The sequence below is a fragment of the Podarcis raffonei genome, chromosome 16, assembly GCF_027172205.1.
Source record: "Podarcis raffonei isolate rPodRaf1 chromosome 16, rPodRaf1.pri, whole genome shotgun sequence".
Taxonomy (NCBI): Eukaryota; Metazoa; Chordata; class Lepidosauria; order Squamata; family Lacertidae; genus Podarcis; species Podarcis raffonei.
Genome location: NC_070617.1, coordinates 8,181,207 through 8,201,601, shown reverse-complemented (window position 1 = coordinate 8,201,601; position 20,395 = coordinate 8,181,207). Strand labels below are relative to the sequence as shown.

The window sequence follows — 20,395 nt, the reverse complement described above, 5'->3', positions numbered from 1 at the left end:
ACTGGCAGAATCCGTGACCAAGGAAAAGAGACGGTGGAAGAAGACTGGAAGAAATTTAAAGTTTATCTTAAGAACTGTTGTAAAATGAATGAGTGCTAAAATGTCATGGGTAACGTAAAACAGAATTGCAGCGGTAAATGATTGGGTAAGAGAAAAAGGATTAAAGAAAGTGAATTATAAGTAATTGAAATCAGGGGTTGCTGAAAAAGTTTAAAATAGGGATGCAGAAAAGAGAGGCACGGGGAAGCCGTTGAAATAAGGCTTAAGAAAAAGAGGCTATGAAATTATACGTGTTTATATGTTTGTTTGTCTATGTATTGTGAGTTGTAATGTGTTTTAATTCATGTTGGAAAATCAATAAAAAATTTATATAAATAAGAACTTAACTTATGAACATAATATGATCCCTACTAGATCTTGCCAAAGGCCCTGTTCTCACAGTGGCCAATCAGATGCCTATAGGAAACCGTCAAGCAGCAATGAAGCCCTCTGGTTTGCTTGGATTGGGGGGGATTTGCATGCGCTGGCTACTGTACAAAGCATTGCTGCACTGCACTGATTCTTGCCTCCCATCGCACCGACCATTGTCATGCAGCCCCCAAAGGGTTACCCACAACACTGTGTCTCCCTTTGGCCAAAAACAGCACCCTATCCCCGGTTTAAAGGCACAAGAACATAGCAGAACCAACAGCAGAACGCAGCACTCTCTTCTTCCAGCCCTGTCCTTCCTAAAACATCGAGCTCGAAATCTCCAATGTTTTAAGAAAGAGAGAGAGGGATAGACGCTGGGGCTCGCAGGTGCTCCTAAACTCCACGCGGCAACTTCTCTGATCCTGTGCTAGTTGCATTTAACTTGGCAACAAGAGGCGAGCGGGAATCCACTCTGCCCATGTTCTGTGGCTCTTCTTGATTGCTTCCCCGTACATCCCGCGGGCTCAGCCAAAACTGGCACAGAAAGTCCCTAATTCTAGCCCTCCCTAGAATAGCCAGGGAGCTTCCTCAAAATCTGTTTTCTTGCTAGAGATCTTAGGCTGCTTGTGCCATCCCAGAAGGGATCCCGGCTGGGTCATGAAACGGGATAGTGTGCCCCAAAAAGGAGGAACAACACCAAGATGGATTCTTGGACGCCTTGCTGTGACTTCTGCTTGGCAGATCAATCCCCAGTCTTTGCTACATCTCGTCTGCGTGCATTTGCTTTGTAGGGTCTTTCTCTGGCTTGGGCCTCCTGGAATTAGTTTCCTTGACGTCGCTTGGTGATCCTGGATCAGACGTGTTGGCGATCGTGATCTCCCTGGCGGTGTCAGGGTTTCTGGCGGCCGCTGGGTCCCCGTCGCTGGTGTCCTCTCGGGGTTCTTCCATTTGAACACGCGGCGATTCTGGGCTGCGGGTGGCGGGAGACTCGTCCGGACCGGAAAGGCTGCCCTTGGTCAAGATGTGTCGGGAAATCACTAAAGGAGATGGAAAAGTGTGTTAGGGGATGCCGCTGTGGTCTAAAACACTGAGCCTCTTGGGCCTGCCGATCGGAAGGTTGGCGGTTCGAATCCCCGCAATGGGGTGAGCTCCCGCCTTTCTGTCCCAGCTCCTGCCAACCTAGCAGTTCGAAAGCACGCCAGTGCAAGTAGATAAATAGGTACCACTGTGGCAGGAAGGTAAACGGCGTTTCTGTGCACTCTGGTTTCCATCACAGTGTCCTGTTGCACCAGAAGCGGTTTAGTCCTGCTGGCCAAATGACCCAGAAAGCTGTCTGTGGACAAACGCCGGCTTCCTCGGCGTGACAGCGAGATGTGTGCCGCAACCCCATAGTCACCTTTGACTGGACTTAACCGTCCAGGGGTCCTTTACGGTCTGGGAATCAGCGTGTTTTTACATGAGTAGAATGTGTGCTTTTATTTAAAATGCATCTCTGGGTTATTTGTGGGGCATAGGAATTCCCCCCCCAAAAAAATATAGTCCGGCCCCCCACAAGGTCTGAGAGACAGTGGACCAACCCCCTGCTGAAAAAGTTTGCTGACCCCTGCCCCATCTTATCAGAGACACCACAGAATCATAGAATTATAGAGTTGGAAGGGACTCTAAGGATCATCTCTGTCCTCTCTTCACACACACTCGCGTTCTTCCTCTCTCTGACACCCTCATCCCACTTTGCCCCCCCTAATGATTACCTCCAGACGGCTTGTAGTCATCCCGGCTAACCTGCGTCCCCCCAAGGAAGGAGCTACAGCTGGGCAGGATGAGAAGTCCAAGGGAGAAGATGATGATCTGGAAGTGGAAGGAGAGAGGGTTGATTTAAGCGCTGAAGAAACCACATGGGTGTAAAAGCAGGGATACGTAGCCTTTGGCCTTCCAGGGTGTTATTGGACTACAGTTCCCATCATGCCTCACCACTGCCCATGCTGGGAGCTGTCGCTGCTGGGACATGGAGTGCATCTGGAGGGCAAACTGAGTGATAAAAGGTAAAGGTAAAGGTACCCCTGCCCGTACGGGCCAGTCTTGACAGACTCTAGGGTTGTGCGCCCATCTCACTCAAGAGGCCGGGGGCCAGTGCTGTCCAGAGACACTTCCGGGTCACGTGGCCAGTGTGACATCGCTGCTCTGGCGAGCCAGAGCTGCACACGGAAACGCCGTTTACCTTCCCGCCAGTAAGCGGTCCCTATTTATCTACTTGCACCCGGGAGTGCTTTCGAACTGCTAGGTTGGCAGGCGCTGGGACCGAACAACGGGAGCGCACCCCGCCGCAGGGATTCGAACCGCCGACCTTTCGATCGGCAAGCCCTAGGCACTGAGGCTTTTACCCACAGCGCCACCCGCGTCCCTGTCTGAGTGATGGTCTGAGTGATGGTCGCCATCAAATTCATTTATATCGTTTACTTGCTTCCCTCGCCAAAGTGACCCGAAGCGACTCTGAAATATACTCTGAGTCGAGAGTGGACTTCATGCTCTTTATTCAGCTCATAGTGGTGAGGAGGAATGGAAGTTCCCCCAGAATGTCTGCTTTATATACATTATTTACACAATGGGCCCCACGTGATTGGCTAATTCTGGGATTCTCCTGTAGGCCAATCAGGTTGCGGATTCACTTCCACCTGGAGCTGGATTGGGTGGCTCCTGTGGACCAATCAGACTGCGGCATTCTGGATCCTATTGTTCTAGGACCAATCAGACTGCTGCATTCTGGATCCTATTGTTCTAGGACCAATCAGACTGCTGCATTCTGAATCCTATTGTTCTAGGACCAATCAAGCGGCTGCATTTTGGATCCTATTCAACTCAGCACATAACAGACTCCCAGACACAATACAAACACTAAAACCAATTTACAATGAAGACCCGTCCATACATGTAAATACAAGATAGGCCTTAGGGATCCTGTCTTGACAAAGCCACATTCAAATTGAACCACGCCTTTATAAAGCCACCTTGAGCCGTCATGGCTTCCCCCAAAGGATTCTGGGAGCTGTCATTTCGTTAAGGGGGCTGAGAGCTGTTAAGGAGACACTCCATTCCCCTCCCAGAGCTACAATTCTCAGAGTTCCCTGGGAAGAAGAGGGGTTGGTTTCCCCCCCTTTTTAAACCACTCTAGGAATTCCCAGGGAGGGGGAACACTGAAAAGGGCCTCCCACCCTTGTAGTCTCTCTCCCCCCCCCCTGAATTTTTGACACCCCTTCCAAGATTCATCACTCCAAATCTGCACACCCAATGCAGTTCTCTTTTGAAAAATGATTTTGCGGGTGTTGAGTCTTATCGCCACTCATGAAAACCCCCAGTTTGCTCTCTCCCTCTCTTCCCCCCCCCAATTTACCACGAGGCAAGTGCTGGTCTGGGCTGCCTTTGTGGAGGTCTGTTTAATGAGTCCTTGTAGCTTCTGAAGCTGACCCAGCAGGGACCTGCAAGAGGAAATGCGTTTGAGTTTCCCATGTCCAGATCTGGAGCCAGAATGTTTGCCACATGCTGTGTGTGAAATCATTGCAGAATAGATAGGTCTATTGTCTATTGCCGACATAGGTCCGTAAAGTTAAAGCTATGGTTTCCCCAGTAGTGATGTATGGAAGTGAGAGCTGGACCATCAAGAAGGCTGATCGCCGGAGAATGGATGCTTTTGAATTATGGTGCTGGAGGAGACTCTTGAGAGTCCCATGGACTGCAAGAAGATCAAACCTATCCATTCTGAAGGAAATCAGCCCTGAGTGCTCACTGGAAGGACAGATCGTGAAGCTGAGGCTCCAATACTTTGGCCACCTCATGAGAAGAGAAGACTCCCTGGAAAAGACCCTGAAGTTGGGAAAGATGGAGGGCACAAGGAGAAGGGGACGACAGAGGACGAGATGGTTGGACAGTGTTCTCGAAGCTACCAGCATGAGTTTGACCAAACTGTGGGAGGCAGTGGAAGACAGGAGTGCCTGGCGTGCTCTGGTCCAGGGGGTCACGAAGAGTTGGACACGACTAAACAACAACAACCTTGTCTATTGCTGCTGGGTAAATGGAACCTTCCTATCCAGGGGCAGTCTACCCTTTTCCCCCCAGCAGCGTTTTTGCTATCCTTGAACTCTGACAATGCCTCTTACTTTAAGGTTACCAGACGTCCCCGTTTCCCAGGGACAGTCCCCGGATTTACAAATCTGTCCCCTGACAAAATCCATCTATTTAGTATGAAGTTGAAAAGTGTCCCCGGATTCACTGAAAAAAATCTGGTAACCTTATCTTACTTGCCTGGAGGACAGAGTTGTGTGTGTTTGTGTGTATATCAGCTGACTAACATTCACATTTCCTTGCCTACGTTTGTCTCTGGCACCCCAAAAACTGGCATGTGGCCCCTGGAGGGTTGTGCATAAGGAAATGTGGCCCTTGGCTTGTGAAAAGGGTTCAGAAACTCGGATATAAAATGCCAATTTGGTTGGATATTGTTATGATGCTTTGCGCCTTTTATAAATGGAAATAATAATAAAAAATGTTTATTTATATCCCGCCCTCCCCAGCCAAAGCCAGGCTCAGAGCGGCTAACAACAGTAAAAATAGCACTATTTACATAAAATCACAGTCAGTTAATTAAAATGCATTCTAAAATCAATTCAGAATTGAATTAATGGCAACCATTAGGCTAAAGTTCTGTGAAGATTGCCAGAGGAGGGAGTCAGGCTGTGCCTTCGCCAAAGGCCTGGTGGAACAGCTCTGTCTTGCAGGCCCTGCGGAAAGATGTCAAGTCCCACAGGGCCCTAGTCTCTTGTGACAGAGCGTTCCACCAGATTGGGGCCACGGCCGAAAAAGCCCTGGCTCTGGTTGAGGCCAGCCTAACCTCTCTGTGGCCTGGGATCTCCCAGATGTTTTCATTTGAAGACCGTAAGGTCCTCCGTGGGACATACCAGGAGAGGCGGTCCCGTAGGTACGAGGGTCCTAGGCCCTATAGGGCTTTAAAGGTTAAAACCAGCACCTTAAACCTGATCCTGTACACTGGGAGTCAGTGCAGCTGGTATAGCTCCGGGTGAATGTGATCCCAGTGTGATTTACTGGTCTTCTGCCAATTGAATTTCAAGCGCAGCTTTCCCAATGGACACTATCCTCTTGTCCGCTGGTAGCAAAAGGAAGGACCTTGCTTTCAGCGGGGCAGTGACAGACTTACATGTTGTGGGTCTCTAGTTCCCGCACTTTCTTCCTCAGTTCCTGGTTCTGCACAGAGCAAGCTGCCACCCTACCGAGGAAGGAACAAGGGGGAAAGCGGTTACATTTCCTCACCTGCACATTTGTATTTTATCATCTTTTTGCAAAACACACACAACCAAACAGCCCGCACACACTGGGAAACTGTGCCATGGACTGCAAAGAGAGGTGAGTTGGTGACGACACGGATGCTAGCCAATAGGCACCTTTCATTGTGGAGAAGATTCTCCCAACGTTGTGGAACTCCACCTCCCACAAGCCTCAGCAAAACATGGCCAATGGCCAGGGATAATGGGAGCTGGAGTCCAGCAACCTCTGGAGAACCACAAATCCCATTATCCCTGACCTAGACACATGTCCCAGCCTACCAGGGACCTTAAATGCATTTACAGAAAGGGAAGCAAGAAGAATTACCGACGAAAGAAGATAGGAGGATGAAATTAATGGACTATGAAGAATTAGACAAATTAACGGGAAAAATTCAAAACTGGCGGGACCAGAGATTCACAGAAGACTGGCGTAAATTTACGGACTATTTGAAAAGTAGTTGTGATGACCAGATTACATTTGTAGGTTTGCAGGAAGTTTTGTAAGGGGAATTATTTGAACTATTGCATTATTGGACAAAAAGGATGGTTTTAGTTATGATAATTAAAGGCAATATGAATTTAAGAAATGCAGAAGAAATTATAAAAATGGAAGATCAACAGAGGTGCTGATGGAAGTCCAAAAAGATTGTATAAGAGATGAAATTTTGTGGAATGTATGACAATTTTTATGTTTTAAAATTAATAAAAAATAAATAAAAAATAAATAAATGCATTTGCAGAGATGGAGAGGATGAAGGATTTGATGCCCTTCCATGTCACCCAAAATTAGCTGCCTGAGGCCATGGCCTCACTCTGTCTCAGGGCAGTGCCGGATGTCTTTATAGGCCCATGTTGTGCTAGTATATGTGTTTTTGCTAACCTGGCTGCAGAACCGCATTGCAGACTTTAGAGAAGTTTGAATTCCGATTCATGCATGGTTTATTTGTTTTTTAAATATATATTTTTATTAAAGATTTCTTGGTTTACAAAAGTATCTGCAATGTCTCTTTTTCCAAGTTACATTTTCTACAGATCAGTTTCATTTGTTGAGACATTAGTGTTACATTGGAAGAAAAGGGGGGAAGAGGTGGAGGGGGGGGTGTCGGGTGGCGATGTTTCTATTTTACTTAGTGTACGTGTGGGGTTTTGTGTCAGCGTAGTTTGTGCAGGTTCTCTTTACTATTTACTTGTATTCCTTTGGTGGTGAGTGAGGTTGGGGTTGGCCCAGAACAGGGGTCAGCAAACTTTTTCAGCAGGGGGCCGGTCCACTGTCCCTCAGAATTTGTGGGGGGCCGGACTATATTTTGGAAATAAAAATGAACGAATTCCTGTGCCCCACCAAATAACACAGAGATGCATTTTAAATAAAAGCACACATTCTACTCATGTAAAAACACGCTGATTCCCAGACCGTCCGTGGGCCGGATTTAGAAGGCGATTGGGCTGGATCCGGCCCCCGGGACTTAGTTTTCCTACCCATGGCCTCAGTTGTGGTTGGCTGTCTTTGATTGGCTGTGGTGAACTTTGTTTTCTTGTGTGAGTGGTGTGTGTGTGTTTTTGGATCAGGTTAGCCAGATTGATTCGTATGCTGTTGGCGGGTTCTTGTTGTTGCCTTCTTGGGCTCTGTATGTGATAAAGGGGAACCATACCAGGGTGAAGGCGTCTTCCACTATTTGTCCCCGTGTCAGTTTCAGTTTGTTGGTTAGTTTTTCTAATAAGGCTATTTCCCATACTATTTGATAGGTAAAGGTAAAGGGACCCCTGACCATTAGGTCCAGTCGTGACCGACTCTGGGGTTGCGGCACTCATCTCGCTCTATAGGCCGAGGGAGCCGGTGTACGGCTTCCGGGTGATGTGGCCAGCATGACTAAGCTGCTTCTGGCAAACCAGAGCAGCGCACTTAAACACCGTTTACCTTCCCGCCAGAGCGGTACCTATTTATCTACTTGCACTTTGACGTGCTTTCGAACTGCTAGGTTGGCAGGAGCAGGGACCGAGCAACGGGAGCTCACCCCATCGCGGGGATTCGAACCGCCAACCTTCTGATCGGCAAGTCCTAGGCTCTGCAGTTTAACCCACAGTGCCACTCATTTCCCATACCAAATTAGGTATGTCCACCTTTAAATTCAAACTGGCTTGAATTTCTACCCTGTGCCTTGTGGCTGGGAGTACAGGAAGGGGAATCTGGGATGCAAAATGGACAGGGGTCCCCATGCCACAGACCCCACTCTCACCGGCTCTCCAGCCCATCAATATATTCTTTTTTGCGACGTCGGCTGTCCTGCGCCGACTGCTTGTTCCGGATTTTCCTCCGCACCTTCTTCAGGATCCGTTCCTCAGCCTGTTGAAGAAGTTGAGGGGCGAGAGAACCTTTTAGGTGCACACAGATCTTTGGGGCAAGCTTGAAACTCACAGAATATAGTTCAGAAATCCCCAAACTATTTGCTGAGGAAAATATGCTTTGGAATTATATACCCAATACGTACAACCTAACGAAGGGACAATATGAATGGACTCTCTGCACCTATACTATGGCCAAAAAGACAGGTATTGATGAACTGGAGAAATAAAACTGCAGTTCCCTTCAACGATTGGATAGAAGGTATGTAAAAACTCACAGCACATGAACATATTGCACATAGTATGCACATAGACTTGTCATGAACAAATTTAATGATATTTGGAATCCATTTCTATAAACATTGTATTAAGGTTGGATCTATACACAGGAAAACCGTCCAATATAAATACCGTAAGTCAGAAATTAGATGTTATAACGAAAGGAAAAAAATGCTATGGAAAATTTTTTACTCTCCATCGCCATCTGGTGTTGCATTTTTATAACGCGTTCAAAACGCTGATTTTTGACTAATGTAGCTGAGTCCTAGGTTAAATGTAGGTTAACTAGAATAACAAACATGTAATATCGATAAGTTCTGTTTTTGTTTTGTATGGGTGTTATCTCTCTTTCCCTTTTCCTTTCCCCTCCCCTTTTCACGTCTTATTTTGCACTTACAATTGTATACACACTACTTTTTATCTTTCAATAATCTATCAGTATGTCCCTGAACTACACCTGAAAGTCACTGCTGGGTGAACATGAGTGGGGTGACTGGGTGAGCCAGGGTCTCGTAGCAGTTAGCATGTCTGACTTGGACCTGGGAGAGATCAGGGTTCAAATCCCCACTTGGCCATGAAGCTGGATGTGACCTTGGGCCTAGTTACTGCCCCTTGGCCTAACCTACGTCTCAGGGTTGTTGTGGAAATCTAATGAGGAGGGGGGAGAACCAGGTACAAAGCTCCTTGGAAGGAAAAGGTGGGATACGAACAGAAATTGTGCAGCAGCAGCACAGCAGCAGCAGGAGGCCCCATTAGCTAAAGTGGTGCTTCAGGTTAAGAACAGTTTCAGGTTAAGAACGGACCTCCGGAACAAATTAAGTACTTAACCCGAGATGCCACTGTAAATAGATTTTGGGGTATAGCTTTGCCTGATTCCTAGTGCGCCTCTGAGATCAGTTTTTGTGGTTTTTGTGCTTTCCGAACATAATTCAAAGTGCTGGTGCTGACCTTTAAAGCCCTAAACGGCCTCGGCCCAGTATACCTGGAGGAGCGTCTCCACCCCCATTGTTATGCCCGGACACTGAGGTCCAGCGCTGAGGGCCTTCTGGTGGTTCCCTCGCTGCGAGAAGTTAAGCTACAGGGAACCAGGCAGAGGGCCTTCTTGGTAGTGGCACCCACCCTGTGGAACGCCCTCCCATCAGATGTCAAAGAGAACAACAACTACCTGACATTTAGAAGACATCTGAAGGCAGCCCTGTTCAGGGAAGTTTTTAATGTGTGACATTTTAATCTTTGTTGGAAGCCGCCCAGAGTGGCTGGGGAAACCCAGCCAGATGGGCGGGGTACAAATAATAAATTACGATTACTACTATTACTATTTAGACACTTTGGGGAGAACTCGACAGGGAGGAGGATGGGGACAAGACTTGCATTGCCTTCCACTCCCCAGTCTCCATGCCTTCCACTCCCCAGTCCCAATGGGCCACAGTCAGGGCTGGATATAGGTTTGATGAGGCCCTGAGCTACTGAAAGTAATGGGCCCTTTATATGTCCAGCTGTCCTTTGTCAACAACAAATTGTCACTGTTTTTTGTGTTGAATATATGTTATATGGTAATTTATGGACCTAATAGGTATCTAAAGCCATTTGCACATAACAAAATATGTATTTTGTCAAAGTAATTGTTGAACTGACATACAATTAAGAAGTACTGTATATTAATAGTGAAATACAATTAAGAAGAAGTATATTAATAGTGAAATAATTACCAGTGATATTTTAGGGAGCAGTCTAGCAGGTGGGGCCCATTACTTACATCATGGGAGCCTACACAACACAAAACATGTGTGTAGGTTTTATTTTATTTGTTTTTTATCTTATATTTTGGAAATGCACATCCAGGTTTTTCGCTCCTTTAAATTTTTTGGGGCCCCCAAGAGAGTGGGGCCCTAAGCTATAGCTTGTTTAGCTTATATGTAAACCCGCCACTCGGACGTGGGTGGCGCTGTGGGTTAAACCACAGAGCCTAGGACTTGCCGATCAGAAGGTTGGCGGTTCGAATCCCCGCGACGGGGTGAGCCCCCGTTGCTCAGTCCCAGCTCCTGCCAACTTAGCAGTTCGAAAGCACGTCAAAGTGCAAGTAGAAAAATAGGTACCGCTCCAGTGGGAAGGTAAACGGTGTTTCCATGCGCTGCTCTGGTTCACCAGAAGCGGCTTAGTCATGCTGGCCACATGACCCGGAAGCTGTACGCCGGCTCCCTCGGCCAATAAAGCGAGATGAGCGCCGCAACCCCAGAGTCGGTCACGACTGGACCTAATGGTCAGGGGTCCCTTTACCTTTAAATCTGCCACTGGCGACAGTGCCTGGTGGCTAAAGAAATCTTAATGTAGCATTAAAAAGAGATAAAAGCCACATGCACATATTTTTTTAAAAAATTAAGAAATAACCCAAGGAAAGCTACCAAACTGAAAGAAATCCCTGCTCATCACTTCTGGTCTCCGTTCCTTCTGGGATGGGGGAAATGTCTCTGCTGGCACGTACCTTGGTGAGGGGGAGGTCGGAGCACAGCAAGACCCCTTCCTCGCTCAGGAGCCGCTTCTCCTCCTCCGTCAAGTAGAGGCCCTGGAGTTGCAGTGGCTCAAAAGGATCCTGCCCCACCACAGAGGAAGAGTGTGTTAGCTGGCTTGTGGCGTTTGCCCTCCTAGGTGTGTGACATCATACTGGGTCATAAGGAAAGGGTTAACTAAGGGTAAAATGATTAACCAATAGGAACCCAAGGGGAGGAGTTAGAGTTAGAGTTGTTAAGAAGTCAGTCTGGAGTTAGAGAAGACAGAGGGAGGATAAGTCTGTGGGTTGGGCTAGTGTGATGTGAGAGAATCTGTTAAGAGGAGTCAGTTAAACAGTTGCGATAATCAGTCAGAAGGTATTAGGAAGGTGTAGGCCGGTAAAGAAACTAAGGTTAAGAAACTGACAAGAAAAATTATCTGAAACCATAAACTTGTTAATGCTTATAAAATAAACTTGTTTATTTGGTTTGATGTTAACAACTGTCTGGACTCAGTGTGTACCCGAGAGAAATGGGTTGGTGGCAGCGGGGAAGCGAGCACAGTGGTGGCACAGGGATCAATAGACCGTCAAACGTCCGGGGACCCTGTGTGATCGCCACAACACCCCTTTGCAAATCACCCTCTCTCGGGGAGATAGTTCTTTTGGGACCTGCTTCGTTTCACAAATGGGGTCCTATTGCATCATCAGCCAGGATTCTCGTCTGCTGTCTGCACTGGCCGGAAAAGAGGGCCTCTAAGCATGTGCAAGGGATGCAAGTGGCGCTGGGGTCTAAACTACAGAGCCTAGGGCTTGCCGATCAGAAGGTTGGCGGTTCGAATCCCTGTGACGGGGTGAGCTCCCGTTCCTCGGTCCCTGCTCCTGCCAACCTAGCAGTTCGAAAGGACACCACTGCAAGTAGATAAATAGGTACCACTCCAGCGGGAAGGTAAACGGCGTTTCTGTGCGCTGCTCTGGTTTCACCAGAAGCGGCTTAGTCATGCTGGCCACATGACCCGGAAAAACTGTCTGTGGACAAACGCCGGCTCCCTCAACCCATAAAGCGAGATGAGTGCAACAACCCCAGAGTTGTTCATGACTGGACTTAACTGTCAGGGGTCCCTTTACCTTTACCTTTTTTAAGCATGTGCAGAATGCGCCATGATGGCATTTTGGGTGTCAATGTGGAAATACCACAGGGCTAATCACAGGCCTTCCATGATTTTGGAGTCATGAGTAGGGGTCAGGCTCCAGTCTGCCATCTCTGATAAACTGGTGGTGGTGGTTAGAGGGAGGTAGCGGACTATGCACTAGCACCCCCCTGTGGCAAAAGGGAGGAGCCAACCAGCCAAATATGGAAGCCGAATAAGAGCTGTGAGCCACGGCGGGTCATGTAACACTCCCCAAGCCCTACAAAAGCTTCTAGTATGCTCATGGCTCTCAACAATGCTTGTGCTGTCAAGACATCCACTCTTGTCCCTTGATATGACATCATCTGTGTGCGACAGCTGGGATTTTGCAGAGTCTAGCAGTGAGTCTGCAGAGTTGCCAGCTAAGGAGCTAGGACAGATATCTGACTCCGAGTTTGATGTTGGAGATCTGAGGCTCATTAAGTCTGAGGCTGGCAGGTCGAGGCCCTCTGGCCTCACATCCCACAGCCCTAGGGCCCGTGAGGCCAGAGCCAGGACGCTTGCAGGCAGCTCCCCCTAGGCCCTGAGGAACCGTCTGCCTCCCAACCAACCTCATAGGTCTGGGTGAGAGCCCAGAAGATGTGCCAGTCTGGAGGAATATGGCAGTTCTCACAAAGGGAGAGAGGTACAGAGGCTCAAAAGCCCTCAGGCCACCTCTTTCCTTTGTGAGAGCCAAGTGGCTCACTTGGAGCTGTCTGTGGTGCTGAAAGCTATGTGAGTACAGCCTAGGAGAGGTGGATGGGAAGCAGTGGCTCAAAAGGCCTCTGTCTACTTCTAGCCTTTGTGAGAGCAAAGTATGTTAACTGGAGCTGTCTGTGGTGCTGAAACACCTAACCTGCCTTGTTTCACATGCTCCTCTAGAAGGCCAGGCCAGACCAGGGCTCCATCCGCACTATACATGTAAAGCTGTACCATCCCACTTTAAACAGTCATGGTTCCCCCAAAGAATATTGGGAAGTGTAGTTTGTTAAGGGGGATGAGAGTTATTAGGAGACTCCTATTCCCCTCAGTGTGGTTTAACAATCAGGGAATTGTTGCTGTGTGGGGAGCCTCTTAACAACTCTCAGTATCCTTAAACTACACTTCCCAATGTTCTTTGGGGGAAAGCACGACTGTTTAAAGTGGGATGAAAAAGCTTTGCATGCATATTGCAAACTAGGCCCTGGACAAGACACCTCAGAAGATCAGTTCCATTATTACTTACCTGGGGCATAGGAATGTCTTCCACATTGGATCTGGTCACATTCTCCAAGAGCCCAAGTGACACTTCGCTCATAGCACAGGCCTCAGGGAGTATTGCTGGAGGTGTCCAGTTCTCTGGTGGGGAGGAACGAAAGAGGCATGGGGCCAGTCAGAAAGGGGGCAAGTTTGGCAGACGGACCTAGTCTAAATACCATGTAGAACACTGACATGTCTTTTCATCTGGTTTTCAGCTTATTGTTGATTTCAATTATTTTAAATCGTTGCTTTAAATTGTTTTTCTTAAGTACTAATTTCATTGTTTTCTGATTTTGCAAACCCCTGTGAGGTTTTCCTTTTCCTTTCACAATCGAGCGGTATATAACTTTTTAATGAAATAAATAAATCAGGACCTGAGCACACCAACAACTCGCCCTACTTGTATTCCCCGGCAACTGACATTCAGAGCATGTTGTCTCTGAAGAGCAGAGGTGGAACACAGCCCCCATGGCTAGCAGCCATTGATATAGCTTCATCCTCCTTGAGTTTCTTGAACACAGCAGTGTGGTGTAGCGGTTAGAGCGTCAGACTAGGACCTGGGAAACCAGGGTTCAAATCATGACTTGGCCATGAAGCTGGCTTGGTGTGACCTTGGGCCGGTTACCACTTCTCAGCATAACCTATGGGTAGGCAAACTAAGACCTGGGGCCTGGATCCGGCCCAATCGCCTTCTCAATCCGGCCCACAGATGGTCCGGGAATCAGTGTTTTTTTACATGAGTAGAATGTGTGCTTTTATTTAAAATGCATCTCTGGGTTATTTGTGGGGCATAGGAATTTGTTCATATTTTTTTTCAAAAATATAGTCCGGCCCCCCACAAGGTCTGAGGGACAGTGGACCGGCCCCCTGCTGAAAAAGTTTGCTGACCCCTGGCCTAAACTACCCCACAGGGTTGCTGTGGGCATGACGTTTAGGGAAGCTTTTAATGTTTAGGAAAGCTTTTAATGTTTGATGTAGTACAGTATTTTAATATTTTTTGGAAGCCGCCCAGAGTGGCTGGGGAAGCCCAGCCAGATGGGCGGGGTATAAATAAAAAATTATTATTATTATTATTATTATTATTATTATTATTATTATTATTAAATGAGGAGGAGGAGGAGAGCCAATGAACGCCACCTTGAGTTCCTTGCGGGAAAGGGTGGGAGACGAATGCAACGCAATGCAGTAAAATAAAGAATCCTGCACACTTACCTAAGGGGTTGGAGAAGACAGGATCAGGTCCGGTCGCCTCCTCCACCATACCCATGTCACAAATAACATCATAGATGATGGTGGCCGATACGTCCGGGGGCCCAAGCTCACTCTGCGCAGGGGGGTCCGCGTGGGGATCGTCTGAGATCCCGCTGTCACTCTCTGGCGAGGCGATGGGACTCCTCGATTCATAGATGTCGTTTGGGTTAATCAGGAATTGCAAGAGATCTTCTGTGTCACTGTTACTCGGACGACCCTGCAGCAGGAATGCGGTTGGGTTGCTAGTACAGTGGTACCTCGGGTTAAGAACTTAATTTGTTCCGGAGGTCCGTTCTTAACCTGAAACTGTTCTTAATTTGAGGTACCATTTTAGCTAATGGGGCTTCCTGCTGCCACTGCACGATTTCTGTTCTCATCCTGAAGCAAAGTTCTTAACCCGAGGTACTATTTCTGGGTTAGCGGAGTCTGTAACCTGAAGTGTCTGTAACCTGAAGCGTATGTAACCTGAGGTACCACTGTACTTGCTTTGGAGTGCTTGTGTGTATCTGTTCCCCTTGGGGTGTCAGGAGGGATATTTACAAGAAATTTCAACTGGGGGTGGGTAGCTCTATAATTCCCCCTCTTCCCCGCCACACCCGAGAAAGCTCAGTCGGTTGAACACGAGACTCTTAATCTCAGGTTCGTGGGTTTGAGCCCCACGTTGGGCAAAGGATTCCTGGATTGCAGGGGGTTGACAACTCTTGCTGTCCCTTCCAACATTGTCCCTTCCAATTCTATGATTCCCATCGGCCAACTCCTGACAGATGAGTGAGGCCGCCCGCCTGTCAGTCACCTGACCTGTCCATCACTTGACAGAGGCACAGCTCTGAAACTGGAACACAAGCAGAGCCTGTTGGATCAGGCCCATCGAGTCCAGCATCCTGTTCTCACAGTGGCCAACCCAATGGGAAACCACAAATCAGGATTCGAACCCAAGATCCCTGCGGCTTCCAGCAACTGGTATTCAGAAGCACTGTGGCTGGTAGCCATCGGTAGCCCTATCTTCCATGAAGGTTAGAATTTTTCTATTCTTTAATTATTATTATTTTATTTATACTTTTCAAGTTTATACATCTCACTAATTTTTCAATCATTTCGACATTTCAAAACTTGACTTCCTTCCCCCTCTTTCTGCGGTCCCCGTCAGTTTATTACATCTTCTGCATATCCAAAGTAACTTAAATTTGCTGATTTATTCATCTTCTTTAAATATATACTCTTATGAAACTGCAGGTTTATTACAGTAATCCCGCCAATGTTTTTACCTGTTTACAATTTATCTGTAACTTGGTTACGGATTTCCATTCTGTAACCATTTCCATTCATGTGTGTGTGTGTGTGTGTGTGTGTGCATGTGTGTGTGTGTGTGTATACATATATATATATATATATATATATATATATATATATATATATATATATGAATGGAAATGGTTTCTTGAATAGTTACAGATAAATTGTAAACAGGTAAAAACATTGGTGGGATTATTGTAATAATAATAATATTAATAATATTGTAATAATAATATTGTAATAATTATATATATATATATATATATATATATATATATATATATATATATATATATATATATAGTTATATTGATTTCTTGTTCTTCCAGTAAGTTTCACCATTTCTGCATATTCCATAAGTTTTGGTATCCGTTCTTACTCTGCTGGCACTTCTGCTTCTTCCCATTTTTGGAAAAACGGCCGTGAAGGTTAGGGTTATAGCACTGTAGAGCTGGCAGTGACCCCCACCCCAGGGGTACCCCAAAGGCCATCTAGTCCAGCCCCCTGAAATACAGGGGTTTCCCTGCCCCCTTTACAAACAGACAAATAAAACATTTTTTATCCATGTAGTTTGCCTTGACTCACCAGCACTTCGCCAGCTTCCCAGGCATCGTAAACTTTTTCTGACGCTCGTCCATAGGCGTGGTCTTGAAGCGGGAAGCTGGGTTTGGACATTGGTGCAGAAAAGGCACCGTTGGGCACCAATCCTTCCTGCCCCTCGAAGAGGAGGGCATCTGGGAGAGTAGGGGAGCTGGATTCCATGGCCTGAGATGAGCAGACAGCATGTTAGCAGCTGAGAAACCTGCAAAGTCCCTGGTTCAAATCATAGCTGTCAACTTACAGATTTGAAAATAAGGGACCAGTAGCATCAAAAATAAGGGATCAGCAGCCAAAATAAGGGATTTTAGTCAACCAGCTGAAGTGCGAAGTTAAAAGGGACCAGATAATTTGGGAGAGCAGCGCCGGTTTTTAGCCCTTCGTTTCCAGAGGTTGCTGCTCAAGACACCAGCTGATGAAACACTGCAATTAAATAACTACAAGCAGCAACCACTTTTTGCGCAAAACAAAGTCCAAGCTACAAAGATGCTGCTGCAGTTCTGTATCTTTTTTCTCGTGTTCCATCTGCAGCTCTCAGTTTCATCAGACAGGGCGGGAGGAAGGGGGGGTGGGAAATAGCTGCTTCCTTTGAAACCCCGGAAATTTAAGGGACATCATCAATAAGGGACTGCAGCGGGACACGGCGCAGGGATAAGGGAGTTTCCCGCCAAATAAGGGACAGTTGACAGCTATGGTTCAAATCCTGACCTCCTTTGGTAGCCTTAGGCAAGCTACGCTCTCTAGGCCTCAGGGTTTCCATCTGCAATATGGAAAGATTGGGTGATAATGCCCTACCTTTTTGGGGGGGTAGAGATTGTGTATAAAAACAGAGAGAACAGTTATAGCAACAGATGAAAATTATCATTATTATTATTCTACATGACTGCACCGCCCTTCACCCGAAGGTCACGGGGTGGTCAACAATGTAAAAAGGCACTATGCAGAACTGGCAAAACTGACATATAAACTACGGGACAAGGATAACTGTGACTTTAAAGATGAATGGGAACCCTTTACAAAGTATTTGAAGACGTAACAAAGCGAACTGGACTCCTTGGCTGGTTTTGAATAAACATTCACAATAATTATTGATAATTATTAGTTAAATAGTTTGAGGATCTATACAACTGTGTAACATGCAGAAAACAGCATTTTTAGAGAAATCAAAGACTGGAACTGAGGGAAGTTGGGGGGTGGGGGTGGGTTTTGTGTGGGAGGGAGGAAAAATGGGGAGGGGGAAATAAGAATGATATGTTTCTGGATAATATGTTTTGTTTTAATTTTGAATAAAAAAGTAATTTAAAAAAAACCAATGTAAAAAGGCAAAAATGCACTCCACAAAAACATCCACCTCCCCACAGTTTAAAAGGCAAGCAAAACAATGAAACAGGCACGTAGAATGAGTGCAGTTGCACACGCGTTAAAACAAAAAAGGCAAGTAAAAAACCAGTAGCATTATCTGATTATTGAGTATAGTTCCAAATTTGCCAGGTTTGTGATGAAGATTGGCCTGCACATTGTGGTTCCACTGTACAGTATATGTCATAAAGGAATGCTAACTCATATAAAAACTGTTCTATTCAAAATCTCAAATTACGCTTAATTTCCCCCATTATAGCTATATTTCAGAGTGAGTGGTCTACCTTACAAGGTTTCTAGTAAGGGTTACCGATTGATTTCTTTGAGCACCCTAAGGCTGAAACTCAACGTAAGAGAGGTAAAGTTGCAATCTTATACCCATTTTCCTGGAAGCGAGTTCCATAGTATTGCCATACGACCTCTTTTTCCAGGACATGTGTTCTTTTTCATGGGTAAAATGTAAAATGAGAGTCGTCAGAGCGATCCAAGCAGAAGTCGACAAACGTGTCCTCTCTTTTTTGCCCTTCAAAATATGGTAACCCTAGACTTCCTCTGAAAGAGATGGCACACAGCTTGGGAGAAATTCTGGACCCATCGCTCCATACCCTCAAACGCTCTGAAGCCAAAATCCAGGACATCATCATCTTCCTGGATGTCATCTTCCTTGTTATTGCAAGAACATGGTGGCCATTTTGGTTGCCATGATTTCGCACTGCGGTTCTCCCCCCGCCCAAAAAAGCATTTGGGGGGCATGGCACCCCAAAACATGTGTTTTGGGGTGAAGATCGCAGCCCTGATTTTGGGGGTGGGTGGGAATTGTGCCTCAAAATCGAATGAGAACATGGCAACCAAAATGACCGCCGTTCTCTTGGGTTAAAAAACAAGATTTCCTGGCCTGGTTTTTTTGGGACACTTGGGAGGTAATTTCACTGTTGCTGAAGGCTCAAGTGGTTTTGATGGCATGAAGTGTTTTCCATCAGGGACACCCCAACTTAGGGTTGCCATATGTCCAAAATTTCCTGGCCACACACAAATACTGCAGCCAGAAGCAGTGTCCAGGAAAAACCCATACAGTGGTATACCTCGGGTTAAGAACTTAATTCGTTCTGGAGGTCCGTTCTTAACCTGAAACTGTTCTTAACCTGAAGCACCATTTTAGCTAATGGGGCCTCCTGCTGCCGCCGTGCTGATTACTGTTCTCATCCTGAAGCAAAGTTCTTAACTCAAGGTAATATTTCTGGGTTAGCGGAGTCTGTAACCTGAAGCATATGTAACCCAAGGTACCACTGTATTGGCACAGTGTTGTTATTGCCAATTTACAACTTTTGTGTGCGGATTTTCACCTTTTGAAATATGGCAACCCTAGACTTCTGAAATTCTCCTCTCCCCCCCAAAAATGATATAACAAACGTAACATAAAGGAAAACTAATTTAGACCGACCAAGAACTGTAAATAAGATGAAGCAAAATACGAAGCATGAGAGAGAAGAAGAGTTGTATAATAAAAAAAACAAAAAAAAACCAGTAGGTGGAGGAGGCAGGGGCAATTTAGTCTCGTTTTCTCCCCATTCTCCTGCTGAGAACACTGAGGCTAAGGAGGAAGAAGCTGACAACCAGAGCTGGCCTCTGAACTGGTTGTTTCAGTCAGAGAGCAGCGGGGCACTGAAGTCGGTGGGACAGTGTCTGCCCTGACGGACCAGCTTGCACAGCCACGAGCTATAAGCCTACAAAAAGTTTGCTTAACCACTGGTTTGTTTGCCTTGAAAAGCATGACTGCCCGGTGGATTTTTCTGAAGTGGATTAGCCTGTGCTGAAATTTAAGCTGCGTTATCAGTTGATCTCCTGCCAGGGAATCCTTTCCACCCCCCCATCTCTTACCTTGCTCAAATATTACCTGCCCGCTTCAAATATCTCTCTGTGTCCCCCGCTGCCTGCAACCGACCTGCAGACTTGCAGCCAGCCTGCCTCAAGCAAGGTAGCATTTCTTCCGCCTTCTTCTTCTTCTTCTTCCGTACAGGATCCTGGCATCCTGGAACAGCCTTGCCAAGGCCCACCCCCAGGCCTTAAACCAATTAAAAGGGGTCAGGTGTACACATTCACCTGTTCAGGCAGAGCTCAATTGGAGGAGGAGAACTCTTCACTGTGTGGCCCTGAGAACAGAAAACACGGCAAAATCCTAATCACATTTATTCAGGTTGTGCTCATTTAAAGCACTCCTCGCAATAATACAGTGGTACCTCGGGTTACATACACTTCAGGTTACATACGCTTCAGGTTACAGACTCTGCTAACCCAGAAATATTATCTCGGGTTAAGAACTTTGCTTCAGGATAAGAACAGAAATTGTGCAGCAGCGGCAGCAGGAGGCCCCATTAGCTAAAGTGGTACCTCAGGTTAAGAACAGTTTCAGGTTAGGAACGGACCTCGGGAATGATTTAAGTTCTTAACCCGAGGTACCACTGTGCTGGGAACTGTAGCATGCTAAGGGTGCTGGGAATTGCAGTTCTGTGAGGGATTAACGACAGAAGCTGTGTGCTTGAAATGGAATTAAAGTGATAAATCCCCTTGAATTTGGTAGTGTTTGCTTCTGAGTAAATAAGGTTACCAGAAATCGGGGGCTGGAACACACTCATTTCTATGCA

General features: G+C 46.5%; 1 protein-coding gene across 3 annotated transcripts; it reads right to left on the bottom strand.

Moving 5' to 3' along the window:
- Window positions 1-381: 381 nt before the first annotated feature.
- Window positions 382-19,902, bottom strand: CREB3L4 (cAMP responsive element binding protein 3 like 4). Of its 3 annotated transcripts, none has more exons than XM_053368702.1 (10): window positions 19,632-19,902; window positions 16,383-16,562; window positions 14,466-14,721; window positions 13,240-13,352; window positions 10,843-10,950; window positions 7,976-8,082; window positions 5,615-5,683; window positions 3,800-3,884; window positions 2,163-2,259; window positions 382-1,448 (listed from the first exon to the last, which is right to left on the bottom strand). In XM_053368702.1, exons 2-10 carry the CDS (start codon window positions 16,557-16,559, stop codon window positions 1,171-1,173), a joined length of 1,290 nt encoding a protein of 429 aa, XP_053224677.1. In that variant the 5' UTR covers window positions 16,560-16,562; window positions 19,632-19,902; the 3' UTR covers window positions 382-1,170. The 3 variants fall into 3 exon arrangements, with proteins under 3 accessions (XP_053224677.1, XP_053224678.1, XP_053224679.1); XM_053368703.1 differs by having other exon boundaries at window positions 19,648-19,902; XM_053368704.1 differs by lacking the exon at window positions 19,632-19,902 and having other exon boundaries at window positions 16,383-17,227.
- Between the last annotated feature and the right edge of the window lie 493 nt (window positions 19,903-20,395).